This window comes from Synchiropus splendidus, chromosome 5 (genome assembly GCF_027744825.2).
Source record: "Synchiropus splendidus isolate RoL2022-P1 chromosome 5, RoL_Sspl_1.0, whole genome shotgun sequence".
Lineage (NCBI taxonomy): Eukaryota > Metazoa > Chordata > Actinopteri > Syngnathiformes > Callionymidae > Synchiropus > Synchiropus splendidus.
This window is the reverse complement of record NC_071338.1, coordinates 29,781,996-29,797,725: the sequence shown is the minus strand read 5'-3', so window position 1 is coordinate 29,797,725 and position 15,730 is coordinate 29,781,996. Positions and strand designations below refer to the sequence as shown.

General features: G+C 44.5%; 1 protein-coding gene across 2 annotated transcripts in view; it reads left to right on the top strand.

The window, feature by feature from the left end:
- Positions 1–15,730, top strand: part of LOC128758487 (CUB and sushi domain-containing protein 1-like) — a 432,079-nt gene that overhangs the window by 258,820 nt on the left and 157,529 nt on the right. For both annotated transcript variants that reach the window (XM_053864463.1, XM_053864462.1), the window contains exons 6-7: positions 1,578–1,690; positions 8,642–8,719. In XM_053864463.1, the coding sequence (XP_053720438.1) occupies positions 1,578–1,690; positions 8,642–8,719 (191 nt within the window). The remainder of the gene's footprint in view (positions 1–1,577; positions 1,691–8,641; positions 8,720–15,730) is intronic.

Below are 15,730 nucleotides of genomic sequence, written 5' to 3'. Positions count from 1 at the left end.
TATAATAATATAGAAAATAGAAAATACACTGTGGCTACCTTTGCAAATGGATTAAAAAGCCTTGGAACAAAAGGAACACAGAAATACTGTGGGATGCAAAACCAAACTCCAGTATTCTCACAACTAGCGATGGTAGATGAGGTTTCATGACGCAGTAGTGAAGGGCTGGTGAGGTTTCATGAAACAGTGTCCCAGCCTTCAGAGGCCACCAGATGGCACTATCTGCTGTCAAACGTTTGGACTTGAATTTGGACAATGAAACCTCACATCATTTCTAGACCAAGAGCGCCATCAAGTGGCCTCTGAAAATGAGGACTGTTTCATCAACCCTGCAATACTGTTTCATGAAACCTCATCTATCACTTCTGACGTCGTACTAAAGACATCTTCAAGTGAATCCAAATTTTCGTCTGTGATTTTCATGGTTAACTATCTAAGTTAATAAACATAAATAAACATTTCATAAGTTAATAGACATAAATAATATTATTAACTTTGCCTTTATTAACTTTATGTCATAAGTTAATAGACATAAACAAACATTCCATATATATATATATATATATATATATATATATATATATATAAAATAAAAAATCGAATTGATCACATTTTTATGTCATATCTGCTAAAGGTCTCCTGATAAAGCACTTGAATTCTAGGACATTAAAAATTATTGGTGTTCATGAATGAAATCCAAAAGTAAAGGTCAAGCACATCCGCAGACCAGTGAGGCCAGGTGCATGGTTCAAGGATGTCAAACAAATACAGTGAAATAAATAAAATAAGGCTGTTTTCAAAAATGTAATACAAATACAGCGATTCAGTTAAATCAATAAAATTCTGAAATAAAATAAGGCTGTCTCAAATAGGCGCTTAAGCTCAATATAGCAATTCACAAATAAATAATAACAAATGTGAAATTAAACAGCGATGCCTCTCAAATCTCCATCGCTCAGAAGAAAGAACACTTATAACCACTGGTGTGAAGCTCAACAACAAATGGCCTCGATGTCCAAGACACCAGAAGATAAACATAACTTTAAACAAACTTCACATAGTTGTCTGAAACGTATTCTGATTGACATTGAAATGAAGTCATTCAAATGAGTGCTGTGTTCGGCAGCAACTCGCGTCACACCTTTTTTTCTTTTTCACAATAAGAAAACCAACGAGAAACACTTGGTTTAGCAAGTTTGGGAACACATCGCATGAGCTGTTTACCGGAAGATGGGTTGAGGGTTTAATTCCGAATCACAATGTTGTCGTTATTTAATAAGCGGCTGGAGGTTTCATCATATATTTCATGTTTATTCAGGCCGTGAGAATATAAGTGGCAGATTTGCCAGGTTGAGTGTGAGGTAAAAGTGCTACTGCAGGCAGTAATGTTGCATGTGCAGCGGAGAAACCCTTCGTTGCATCATTAAGAACTGTAACAGCCAATTAAAAAGAGAAGGAGCCGCTTTACGACGCACGCAGAACAATGCAGGCATCAATAAGTGTCATCACGATCACAGCGATGAGAACCAACTTCTTGTTTTGGTTCGGTTAATGACGCCTTGTCTCCTCACCTGCAGGCTAACTGGAATAACCCTGCCGTCACCCGTCATCTCTAACAAGAACTGGCTGCGCCTGCACTTCACCTCAGACAGCAACCACAGGAGGAAAGGATTCAGTGCACAGTACCAAGGTAAAGCATGCGCACGCCACGAGCTCACTCTGACCGTCATGCCTTTGTTGTCCAGTTGAGCCGCATTCAGCGGATTCATAGACATTTGCTTTAGCACTTTTAAGGTCCTGCTCCAGTTCTTCTCATTGCTCCTGAATGTACATCAGTTCCTGGAGAAAAAAAAAATAGTGTTAATAATGGTTGAAAGAATTTGTAATCATTTAAAATATCCCTATTAATTCCTCTAAATCCTATGAGTAATGTTAAGTTTTGATAAGTGGCAGATGGACTGGTGGCTGCCGTCATGTGGCAGGTGACATGAGATCTGTAGGAAGCATCTGCTTTAGAAGACATGACCTTCTTTTGTCCCACAGTGGGGATATTCAACGTGACACAAAGACACAACTATTAAAGATACGCAACAAACATCGAAACAAAACAAAAACAGTGAAGAACACAAGACAAATAAATACATACATGTAACATATTGTAGCGACTGGGAGGTGGACTGCTGTATTCAGAAGTGATGTGGACTACCCATGATGCATTTGGTAGTTTTCAGATGTTGGGGCACCATAACTCAAGTGGCTGTTGCGTTTTATGCCTTCGCTGTGTTCACTGTTTGCTGCAGTTCGGTTGCCTTCAATAAAGAGCATCTGTGAGTTCCTACGGATGCAGAAAGACAACCCATTGTGTCATCTCTGACCACTGCTTGCTACATTGGTGTCAGAAGTGGGATCTCCGTCTTCAAAACAATGGAAGAGGAAATCCTCAAACTCGAGCAAGCAATTGAGCAGAGCTTCATTGAGCTTCGCCCTTATCTGAAGAAGAGGACTGCAGAAGCTCGCCATCTACGCGAAGGAGGAGCCAGTGAACATCGCCATCTACAGGAAGGAGGAGCCAGTGGACATCGCCATCTACGGGACGGAGGTGCCAGTGAACAGATGGCTACAGCTTGCCACCCAGTGGAGAGGAGGAGACGGTCCGCGGAAGATGATGGCCACCTGCTGGAAGGAAGGACCAGTGCACGAAGGATGGCTGCTGCTCGCCACCTAGTGGAAAGGAGGACCGATGAACCGCGGATGTCAGCAGGTCGCCTGCTGTTGGAGGAGACCAGTGGAGTACACAGGCTGACCGAAGATCGCCGTCAGCTGGATGGGAGGACCAGGGAACATCCCCGTTGTCCAGATGGCTCCAGTACTCTGCAACATCGTTTCGAGGGGCCCATGATGTCAACTCCAGCCAGCCAGATGCAACATTTGGTGACACCGAGGTCGAACGTCAAGCTACCCAAGTACAATGGTACGGCACCCCTAGCACCATACCTCGCCCAGGTCCAGATTACAGTACAGCATAACGGCTGGAGTAATGACGAAGCGGCCACCCACTTGGCCCTAGCCTTGGAAGGGAAGGCAACACAAGTCCTCCTCGATCTTTCCCCAGTGGAACAACGTGACTTCTACATCCTAACTACAGCACTCCAGCGGCGGTTCGGACAACGGCGGTTTGCTGACCAGAACAGGGAGCTGCTAGCTAGTCGCAGACGGCAGGAAGGAGAGAGTCTGGGAACCTTCGCCGCCGATGTGCAGCTTTATGCCCAACAAGGTTATCCACATTTTGACGCTGCTGCCCAAGAAGAGCTAGCCCTGCATGCATTCCTACAAGGACTCACTCCAGAGAAATTACGGCAGCATGTTCGCCTCACTATGCCCCAGTCCATCGGTGATGCACTACAGGAAGCTGAACAGGCTGAATGGATCCTGGCTGCTCAATCCGCCTCACAAAGAACCCTGACTCAGCGACCACTCGTGAGGATGGTTGACTGTAATGAAATAGAGGAGGAGGCTGAAGAAGTCCGCCGATCAGCGACACTGCCACTACCAGGACGGCGTCCACACTCCAGACGACCATCCCGCTCAAGTGACCGCTGCTACCGATGTGACCAGCCTGGTCACATCGCTCGAAATTGCCCAGCTCCTGCTCCAAAGAACCAGACAGCGGGAAACGACAGTGGAGTGGTGTAATGAGGGAGGCACCACTCCAGCTTCCACCCCCCCTCCAAGGCAGGTGTACGTTGGTAGGTCGTTGTGGCCACACAAAAGGACTGTACCTGAACTGCCAACTTGATGGACAACTCTGCCAAGCCCTGATAGACACAGGATCCACCATCTCCATAGTGCGGCCAGGTACTCTTCCAGACAACACTAACAAACAAACCACATGGGCCCCAACCAGCACCCAGCTGATGACAGTAACAGGAGAAAAAGTTGGCATGGAGGGGAAGAAAGTGTTAACAGTTCGAGCAGGAGACCAAGAGTTGGTGCACGAGTTCTGGCTTGCTAATATCCAAGATCCATGTATCATTGGCCTAGACTTGCTAAGCCTTTGGGGTGCCCAAGTCGACGTGGCTGGAAAAGCCATCACCCTTGGCCGAGAGACAGTGGAGCTCCAGTCTGGTCGTGAGGAGCAAACTCAGACAAGACAGCAGCAGACAAGAGCAGCAGTGCGGTCTCATGCCCCACAACTTGACGCCAGCAACTCAGCATCCCCACAGGTTGCAGCAGTGCCAACTACTGGGCCCAGTGCCACCCTGTCTGCTGAGACGGCAGAGGCCATCAATCAACTCTGGCAACGCAGTAGCGACAACCTCAATCCGCAACAATGCCACCAGTTGAAATGCCTTCTAGACGACTATAGTGACATTTTTGCTGCCAGAGACAAGGACTGCAAGCGGACGGCACTGGTCCAGCACAATATCAAGACTGGTGATGCGCCACCAATTCGTCTACGCCCTCACCGGTTGGCCCTCTCCAAACGGCAGGTGGCAGAAGAAAAGATCCAGGAGATGCTTGCTGCTGAAGTCATTGAGCCTTCGGACAGTCCATGGGCTGCTCCTGTTGTTTTGGTCAGGAAGAAGAACGGCACTTGGAGGTTCTGTGTCGACTATCGTCGTCTCAACGCTGTCACTAAAAAGGATTCCTACCCACTCCCTCGCATTGACGATGCCCTTGACTACATTGCGGGGTCCAGTTGGTTCAGCTCCCTTGATCTTCGCTGTGGCTACTGGCAGGTGGAGCTAGCCCCCGAAGCAAGACCCAAGACTGCTTTCACCATCGGCCAAGGGTTGTGGCAGTTCCGGGTCATGCCCTTTGGACTCTGCAATGCACCTGCTACGTTCGAGCGGCTGATGGAGAGGGTGCTGACCAATGTGCCCCGAACTCGTTGTGTGGTGTACCTTGATGACCTGCTCGTACATGCTACTGACTTCAATCAAGCACTGGTAAACCTCAGGGAAGTCTTCAGCGCGATCCGGCAGGCTGGGTTGAGATTGAACCCTGCAAAGTGCCGTTTGTTGTCTAAAGAGACAGAGTTCCTGGGCCATATTGTTAGTGCTCGAGGCGTCGCCACCAACCCTGACAAGGTGGCCGCAGTTCGTGATTGGCCTACACCAGCAACGGTCAATGAGCTGAGAAGCTTCTTGGGGTTGGCGTCGTACTACCGGAGGTTCATCAGAGGATTTGCTACCATTGCCAGCCCGCTCCATCGCCTCACCGACAAAGGTCAGCGGTTCACCTGGGATAATGACTGTTCAGCAGCCTTCAGTCAACTCAAGACAGCCCTTACAGCAGCTCCAGTTTTGGCGTACCCTAATGCACAGCAGCCTTTCATTGTGGACACAGACGCCAGCAATGTTGGTGTTGGAGCTGTTCTCTCCCAGCAAAAAGAAGATGGAGAGCGTGTTGTGGCCTACTTCAGCCGGGCACTGAGTCGGGCAGAAAAGAACTACTGTGTCACACGTCGAGAGCTACTGGCTGTGGTCCTGGCCGTGCGGCAATTCCGGCCATACTTGCAAGGGAATCGTTTCCTTCTTCGGACAGACCATGCCTCCCTCACATGGCTCTTAAACTTCAAGGATCCGGAAGGTCAAGTGGCCCGTTGGCTGGAGGCTCTCCAGAGTTTCGACTTCGAGATCCAACATCGAGCGGGGAGGCTTCATGGAAATGCTGACGCCCTCTCACGTCGTCCATGTGCAGCTGTAGAGTGTCGCTATTGCTGGCGACAAGAAGAGCGGGACCAGGTGGCACGGAGAGTGGCAACTGCCAGTGCCACAGGTGACGAGGATGTGCAGCTTTCATTGACCTCAGAGGAGCTGAGGCAACACCAGCAGGCTGACGCTACCTTGGCCATGGTGAAGTGCTGGCTTGAAGCAGGACGGCGTCCGAGATGGGCAGAGGTGTCGGCCCTTGGAGCTGAGGTGAAAGCATATCACTCCCAATGGGGCAACTTTGAGGTCCACAATGGTGTGCTGTATCGGAGATGGCAGGCGTCAGGGAGAGGGAAGGACCTCCTTCAGTTGTTGGTGCCCCGAGCTTTACGTCCCAACGTTCTTCAAGGTGTCCATGGCTTGGTGGGGGCAGGACACTATGGGAATGCGAAGACTCTCCAGCGACTGCGGGACCGGTTTTACTGGCCAGGCTGTAGACAGGATGTTGAACTGTATGTACACTGCTGTGACGCCTGCACTGCCCAGAAGGGGCCAACACAGCGCTCTCATGCCCCACTGCAGCAGTACTTGGTGGGGGCACCGATGGAGAGGATAGGAGTGGACATCCTCGGACCCTTTCCAATCACTGACTCTGGCAACCGCTACATTTTGGTCGCTATGGATTATTTTACCAAATGGCCAGAAGCGTATGCAATTCCAGATCAGAGTGCTGGCACCACAGCAGAAAAGTTGGTGGAGGAGATGTTTTCTCGGTTTGGAGTTCCTGAGGAGCTTCACAGCGACCAGGGACGGAACTTCGAGTCACAGGTCTTTGGAGAGGTCTGCCGGCGGCTTGGGGTGAGGAAGACGAGAACAACCCCACTTCACCCCCAGAGTGACGGCCTAGTAGAGCGCTTCAACCGTACCCTGGCTACACAGCTTGCTATTCTGACCAGTCAGCATCAGAGGGACTGGGATCATCACCTGCCGCTCGTCCTGTGGTCCTACAGATCTGCTGTGCAGGAGTCCAGTCGGTGTACACCTGCTGCTCTTATGTTTGGGAGGGAGCTTCGGACGCCAGTCGACTTAATTTTTGGTGCCCCCCCTGAACCTGAAATAGCTGGGGGGAAAGAGATGGACTATCTCCGCAGATTGAAGGAGCGCCTGCAGGTAGTACATGACTACACCCGTCAAGCCCAAGACAACTCAGGCGCTCGACAGAAAAGGGCTTATGACACCCGCTGCAGAGAACGAGCCTTCCAACCGGGAGAAAAGGTGTGGGTGTATTGCCCTGTTCGAAAGAAGGGAATGTCCCCCAAACTGCACAGCCACTGGCAGGGTCCTGGTGAAGTCATAGGGCGCTTATCTGAAGTGGTGTACCGGGTGCGGATGCCAGGAAAAGGGCGAATGGTGGTGTTACACCAGGACAGACTGTCGCCATACCGGCCCCTTTGCACTCCTGCTGGTGAGCAAAGCAGTGACACCAGTACCCCTGGGGCCTGTCAACGTGACGCACCATCTGCTACGGTCAATGTCGGTCTGAGGCGACCGAACCGCCAACGACGACGGCCTGGACATCTAAAAGATTTTGTGTTGGATGATGGGGTCGCCGAGGACGTCTGACCCCTCAGGTGGGGGCTATGTAGCGACTGGGAGGTGGACTGCTGTATTCAGAAGTGATGTGGACTACCCATGATGCATTTGGTAGTTTTCAGATGTTGGGGCACCATAACTCAAGTGGCTGTTGCGTTTTATGCCTTCGCTGTGTTCACTGTTTGCTGCAGTTCGGTTGCCTTCAATAAAGAGCATCTGTGAGTTCCTACGGATGCAGAAAGACAACCCATTGTGTCATCTCTGACCACTGCTTGCTACAATATGAACATATATCATGACAACAAATAAATAAAATATAAGTCAAGTATAAGTACATAGATAATACATGAATAGATAATGAGTTTTATACATAATCAATTGTATCAATTGATAGATAATAAATAAACAACGGTCTTCAATCAGTCCCATCAGAGTCATTGGAATATGTGTTTTGTTTTGAGTTTTAATTTATCCAAATCTATCATTTGTGAAGTGTTTTGCTTCAGGCAAAACAAGATTGTTCTGTATTGTATGTATCATCTGGATTTTTCTTTTCTTTAAAAAAAAAAAATTCTAACCAGATGGACTTGACCAATCAGGTAGAATGTTCTACAACTATTTTGACAACAGTTGGCCCAGTATTTCGACAATAATATGGCAATTTTTCAACTTGAGTAAATCCATCTATTTTTTGTAAGACTGTCCAAGTTCACTTGTTATGACATGATGATATGCCAAAAGTTCTCACTCTGCACCCTGCTTGCAAAAGTTATTAGAGTTGGGTGTCGCTGTGTAAACAAACACTGCAACACTACACTAGCGGATTAGCGGATCATATTCCACTCTGTGGAGCTCTGCTGCTGTAAGAACCACTGACTTGAGGGTGACTACAGACGATGACATCAAACTAAGAGGAATTTCATGTCTAAACATAGGATTAGCTTCTGCACAGTGTTCCGCACTTAAACATAAAGAAAATTCCGTATCAAACGTTGAGTTCGTACTCGGCCGGTATTATTGGCTACTCCTATGTTGATAAAATTGCTTACTACAGTAAGTTACTTTCATTTACAGTTACTTTTCTGGTACAAAAGTGCAATTAATTTGCCATTAATCTAAATTAACTATAAGCAATACTGCGATTAATCGCGATTATTTTTCAATTAGTTGTGTTAGTTTATTGTCCTTATCTGGCTTCTGGACATAGGTACATTTTCTATCCATTTTTCTATCCATCCAATATTTGAAAAGCTATGACAAAACATCTTTTCCTCATGCTGCTCTCCTCTTTCGTCTTCTTCACTGCGTCCGATGAGGTTGAAGTGGAGTAAAACTGAACAGTGTGGAACTTCTTTCATGACAAGCCATGACCCCTGTATTTTTCTTCCCTGCAGTCAAGAAAGCAATTGAGCTGAAGTCCAGAGGAGTCAAGATGATGCCCAATAAGAACTCCAGTCACAAAAATGCTGTTTGTAAGTAAACTCTCTCTGCTGAGCTCACCACGCACCATAAAATCACACGGTTAGTGAGCTCTTTATGTACATGAGGTGAAGCGCAATGTCCCATATATAGTTTTATGACGCTGCTGTTTCTCGAATCCAAGCCAATGTCACAAAATGACTTCCCATTTCGAGCCCTTTTCTTGTGGTGACTGGTTGTGGAGCTGGGTATAACACCTAAAAATGAAAGGGTGACATATTAAAGCCTGGCTTTTTGGGGGGAAATGTTGGAGCTAAAATAGCTGGAAAACACGGCCTGTTTTTCAGAGTTAATATATCTCAAGAGATTTTCTCTGTATTCAAAGCATCACTGGCCACAAGGCCGAGTTCAGAAAAGCATATTTCAGTCAGTACCACGACTGAATGAATCATTCCCTCACATCAGAGTTGAATGATAGATTTCTTGTCTACTGGGCGTGAACCCCACAACAGTATTCAGATCGTAATGACTTTTAATTATCATGGAGACCTAAGCTGCTATCTAATCTATTTCTTAGCATTTCACTTCAGTGTAAAACCCTCATCAATAATTCTCGTGATTTACTCGCTCAGCCAAGCGTGCGCTGGCGCAATTATCCTTATTATGTGTGTGTTTGCCATTCGAATCACTCGCGGGTGCACATACGTCTTTGGGAAAACCCAATGTCATTTTCAGTTTCACTCCTTCATCGGAGGAAATGGTGCTGACGTCTTCTTCTGAAGGTGAATATTGTTTTTGTGAAAGTCTCGGTGTTTCACGGGATCACACTCTCAAAAATATTTGGACTTAAGATGGAGGCAGAGCCACGAATGACAAACAATATGAGCCTCCCTTTGCCTCAGGAAAGGAATACTGTCCAAATGTTACTGCAAACATCTTTTAACTCAGGCGGAAGACCAATGGCTGGTGATGAACCTTGGTGAACTTCAAATACAGAGCCCAACAGGTGGCGCTCTTGAGTTGAAAATGATTAAAATCAAGGTGGAAGATTATAGAGCGCCATCTGGTGGGCTCAGAAAATGATCAAACGACCAATAATGGACAGAATAAAACTGAGAGTTTGAACATAATGTCCCGACCGTTGGGGAGATCTTTGTGACCCGGCATTTACGCATTACCTGGTGGTCTTGGTCCTCTGTTGGGTCAGTCTCATCGGTGATGTCAGTTGCTGAGTCGAACCCCGTGATGGGCTCTTCCTCATCTGGTGCAAAGTTCTAAAGGAGCCCCAGCAGACATCCTCGCTGGAGACAGGCGTACAAAGCAAAAGTAGCACCTTAAGTTCTAAAATTCCAGACAACAGAGCGCAGCGGAATATTGGACGCACCCATTACATTTAAGAAGAAAAATAGATATTGTTCATACATGAACATGGCGCATTGGTCTATAAGGTCAATGGTGCTCCCACTGAAAAAATACATGAGGATCACTTCTAAACTAGTTTTGTAAACGGGGTTCAGCATGGAGACTGACCCATGAAACACTTGAATCATGAACTCCACACATCTTTTATTGACATTAAGGCTCTCAAAATGCCTTGTTGTTCTCACCTGCCTGTCCTAGGTTCCGACACCACAGCTGGTCTCAGCTGCTGCTTCTTGTCTACGGTCCTCCAGGAGATCAGCTCTGTGGGCGGAGCTGTGACACGCGGGCGATAACAGCGCATTTTGAGCGCTTTAAGATCAATCACCGTCTGAGATTTACCGGTTTGATGTGACAAGACTCAATATTTTGGCAGCATGACGCTCTTTAGCCTGTAATAATCCATATATTAGCCACGCTGTTGTATAAGCCGCTAGAAAAATGTAGCCGCTCATAATCCAGAAATTCCGGCACATGCCCAGCGATAACACTTGCGTTTTAGACTGATGCGTACAGACATATCATTGTGTAGTAAACATTTCTGAGTTTGATTCTGTCAGTGGAATCCATTTCGATTGGGTGGAAATTTCATTCAGAGCGAGCTGAATCGAGTCATTTCATTCAGTTAGACATGTTTAGCTGCAGCCTTTTCATTCAGATCCACCATTCATTCCGATGTGTATTATGTCACGACTTCTTTACAAATGCGAGTTGAGGCAGAGACGCTTTCCTTCATTCATCGCAAACTCAAATTAAATCAATGAAATGTTTTCAACCTTGAGATTTTGTCTTCGATGCAACCGCGGACTCCATAAACCAGTCAGTTTGACTTCATCACGGCTCCTTGATATGGAAGCCAAATTGAAGACCAGGATCACTACAAAGAAAAGCGTTCTGAGCAAAGTAATTCAATGTTTCATCCAAGTGCACGATTCCCAGCAACACTCCGATGGACGCAGTAGCCGTCGCGGGCCGCAGTGGTCTCTTCCGTACTGCGGTCTCTTCCCCATTATTGCCTGAGGAAAGCGTCTCTGCAGTCCAGTTAAATCCGAACTGCACCAGCAAGGCAATTACAAGTCATGACTTTGAATGGTAATATGCAGGGGAGGATCCATTTGTTCGCGGCACAACGCAAAGACACAGTAATGACCAGCACTTTGTGTGTTCTTAAAAACAATTAGATGTTGCTCTCCCCTTTGTAAAATTACACAGTCAGACTGTGTGTGTTTTCTTATCTGTAATCATTAAGCAGAGCTCAAGAATGATGAAGATAACTTCACAACGTGTAGTCGAGGGATCCTTGAAGCTTTTTTTCCAGCCTCTAAATGAGGAATTTAAATTCACACAGCTAAGCTCATTATTGTGAACTCGCATTGGTCTTATTTTGGTAGATACAGAGGGGTGTTCTCACCTTGACAGACCGCCCACCCCCCTCCCCCCTCAGACCACCCGGCCGGCCGCAGGAATCACGACAACTTTTATAGAAAAGTAAACTTTTACAGTCCCGGAATGGTCCTTGAACAACTATTTTCCTCCACTGTAAGTCTCTTGGTGGTCATATTCGAGACGTGTGACGACAAATCTCACGTTGGCACGCAATATATAATCATTACAAGGAACTGGAGACTGATGATAATGAGTTTTACCTATCTGGAGAATTTAGTGCTCATGAATCATCATCTAACAGTCGGCGTTCATCATCCTCCTGACTATCGAAGTGGCTCTCTGGAGAAGACACTCATATCGCTTACTTAGTTAGTAATCTGTTTGAAGATTTACTCCAGTTTTAATAAAGGGCATTAATATTAAATGGAGTCAGAAACTGTGAGCACCTCCCTGTTGTCACGCAATTCAGCTTTGGGGTTAAAAGTGGGCCGACATATTCATTCTATCCCTCAGTTATATGTGCCAACGTTTACTGTTCATTTCAGGTTTTTATAGAGATTCATTGTATGTGTTTGTCAGTGCTAGTTCACTACCAGGAACTAGGAGGGCCAAGCATCAAAATGCTGCATACATTTCTGTGAAATAAATCACATAGCAAAAAGCTATTTCACTAGCTGTTGCCAGAAATAAAACAAACAAACTGTCTTTTAAAGGTCAATAAAGAGAAACTTAATATATATAAATTAAATGTTGACATTCAAGTGCATGGCTTTGTTTGTGTTGGATCATATCTGACTTAAGATTGGGTTCCTTTCTCTTCAGATAGATAGCATGCTAATGCTAAAGCTTCTTATTTCACACATTCTGTTGTGTTTAAGTTAAGTCCTTTCGAAACAATTCCACACATAGGTGTTTCTAAGTGTGTGAGAAAACCAGCGTGTGTATATATATATATATATATATATATATATATATATATATATATATTCTTCGACATATACATCTTATTCGACACTCCACCACGTGACTTCATCTGCAAGTTTGACCTGACAGAGCGCCCCTTCAGACAGTGCTACAACCAGTGTTTCTGCCCGTCTTTTGAACCGAAAGTGACAAATTGTCTCACGTTTCACACAAGCTCAGTACAATTCTGTCTAGTTATTAATGCCCATATTTCCCCGGCAGCTTGTCCAACGACGCACAGTGACTTGGATATGTGACTTGGACCTGATTTCATGATTGAGTTTCACCACTCTCACATGACGTTGGGTCACAGTTCAGCGATAGGCCGGTACTGAAACACCGTGTTTAAGGATATTTGTGACGACTGAACTCCATATTCTTGCTTTGTCCTGACTTTTAACATCATGCAGCGGCATAATTCTCTTGCCATATCTTTGTCGGCTCACAGTTAATGTTGGGTCAGTGCTTCCCTTCCATCATGCAGACCAGATGACTGGGTTCTGAATGGACCTGGAAACACACAACATTTTCAAGTTGTTGAAAAGTGGACAAAAAAGGTAAAATACTAGAACAAAAAAGGAAAACTGCAGGGACACGATGGGGGACGGGTGCGAGATTTACGTGACTCAAGAAACGAGTCGTGATGAAGTTGTTGACAGTTGAGTTCAGAAAATCAGCGAGTGAGGAAAAGTTGCGACTGGTCTTTGTTTTGTGTTTAAATTTCCTGCCTTCCCATGGTATTCAACATTGTTTTCCTCTTCAATCTCTGCCTGTGTGGGATTCAAGTGGCTGAGTCATTCTGAGTTCTGAATCTCCCAAACACAGCAACACTTACTCACGTTGCATCACTCTTACATTCGGGATTCGCTGCATGACACATATCGAGCGTGTGACAGCTTCTTGACTGATCTCTCTGATGATCTGCGTGAAGTGACATCGCAGAAGCTGAGCATTGTCCTCACTTTACGGACCAATTTCTCTTTAACAGTGACACCGAAGCAAAGGCCACTGGCTATGAAGGTTCCCAAAACTCTAGGAAAGATGGCAGGTTTCCAAAGAGTGTAAATAACAGTCTGATTCATTTATGACTCTGAAATGATATAGTCTCTAAAGTAGACTTTATATGAGTTAGGAAAGAGTGACAGCATGAAAAATGTTCAGTCAGAGTCAGAGGAGGAGCAATTGAAAACTGCACTACACACTATTCATGAACTTTGAAGTGCAGAAGCAAAACATTGCTTGGTCTAAAACTAGAAAATTGAAACGAAAATATCAATAATATTAGGGTAGCCAATAGAACATTTTTAATCTCAGTAAATCGCACTGAAGCTGAGTGAACCTGCGATTAATGACACATTTTGTGTTCTAAATGGACACTGTCGTGTTGACAGCAACGTTCCGTAAGTTGCATTTAGAACAGATGCTGAAATGTGTGATTCATTTGCCATTAATCGTGAGTTAACTCTAAATGTTTATCAGATGACATCATATCAATTATGAAGCATATACAAAAAAACAAAACAGTAAAAAAGACAAATATTTTATGTTCATGAATGTTATACATTTATTGACATAAATAATATATTTATTATTATTTATGAGATCAGAGCAAAAGTAAAATTACTGTCCAATTTGAATTCTAAATATAACAGATCATTTTTTTAAGTGTTACTATTCTTTTTCCTTTCTGTTTTTCATTTCAAAATACATTTTAAATGACAAATTTTAGTATTTTTGTTCCTCAACATGAACAAATAAAAGCTATTTAAGTGCCTCACAAAAAAAAAAAAAAATCAGATAGATGTTTTGCTCCAAACTTTCAATATTTATTGTTTATATTGATATTTCTATGATAATTATATATTAAGAATACATGATAAAATTACTTATTTTAAGCATATATTTGTAACCCTAACTTTCAACCTTTCATATTCATATTTAAGTTTCATCTGAAATTTTCTCTCGTCTGTCCTTCTGTCTCTCTGGCTTCAGGGCCCCTCACGTTAGTCACAGGAAAGAATGTGGCCCCTCAGAAATGCAAGTGCCCACCCTCTAAACTGAATGTTCAGTTAGTCTCCATCACGCCACCAGTGTTGTCTTCTCAGCTGTATTCCTCACATGTCTCCTGAAGACCAGAACGTGTGGAGACCAAAAGAGGCCAAGTTAAACCATGACTAAATACAAGCAGAATAAATCAATCCAACAACTTTTTTTCAAACATCTTGTACAGTTGGAGCGTGGTGTAGTCAGCCAGACAGCTCTGCATGTTCCTCTGTTGCCTCTGTTGTCAATTGGATTGTTCCATTTCAGGTGAAATCTTTGATTTACCAGGCTATTGAGGCTCTGTGGGCGAAAATATCAATTGATAAATGGAAGTGAACAAATCTATCTACTTTCTACTTGGTTGTTTTCCTTTATTTTGGCTGAATAAAGACCTTGTTGCTCCATCAATCATGTTCCAAATCTTTCATCTGGCAGGTCCCTCTATTATTTCTGCTGCCCCATTAATGTTTCATCGCTGCTGTTAATAAATAATCGGTAATAAAGCCGTCCAGCAGGTCGAATAAAAACAACGTGCCAGTGTGAACGTAAGAGGTAATGAAGAGCGTGTTGAGGATGTCAACTTCAACGCACTTCATTCAACTGTCCTCTTATTCCACTCCTATTTGAGGAGGAAAAGCTTTTATCTGAAACACGCTACAAAAATAAGTCTGAGACAAAGGTTCCCTGCTGATCGCCTTTTCTACTTCGTCTCACTTCACCTCAACCTGGATGCCATTTTTTAAAATGAAGTAATGGTTTTGATGGTGATATTTCTGAACACTGCAAATATATTTTTTGAAAGAGACCAATAATTTGATTGATGAAGGATTTTTTTTCCCATTCTTTGAAGGAGTCCTGTGTAGAAATGGTTGTGGCCCACTCTACTTTTTTTTGATCTTATGAAGCAACTTACTACTTGCTTTTTTCTTTTTTTTTTGCGTTTTTCTTTTTTTTTGCAGTCAAACAAGATATCATCCTTGTTTTACTGCCTTCAAAGATTGTGTGTGATTGTCTGTATTTTTCTGACAGTTAACTCAATAAAATAAATATAGATTTCAGTTAGATGCACAGGTGACGTGACTCAAGGAGAAGGCGAACATTTTGGAAGGATTCCTGATTATCATCTGAGTCTGATTCATCCAAGTCTTTTGAAGGATTCTTCTCTTCTCTCCCAGGGCTGAATCCCAGCGTTCTCTCATTGTCCCCACGGAGATACTCCCACGCAGAAAGATAAAATAGGAAAATAAAATAAA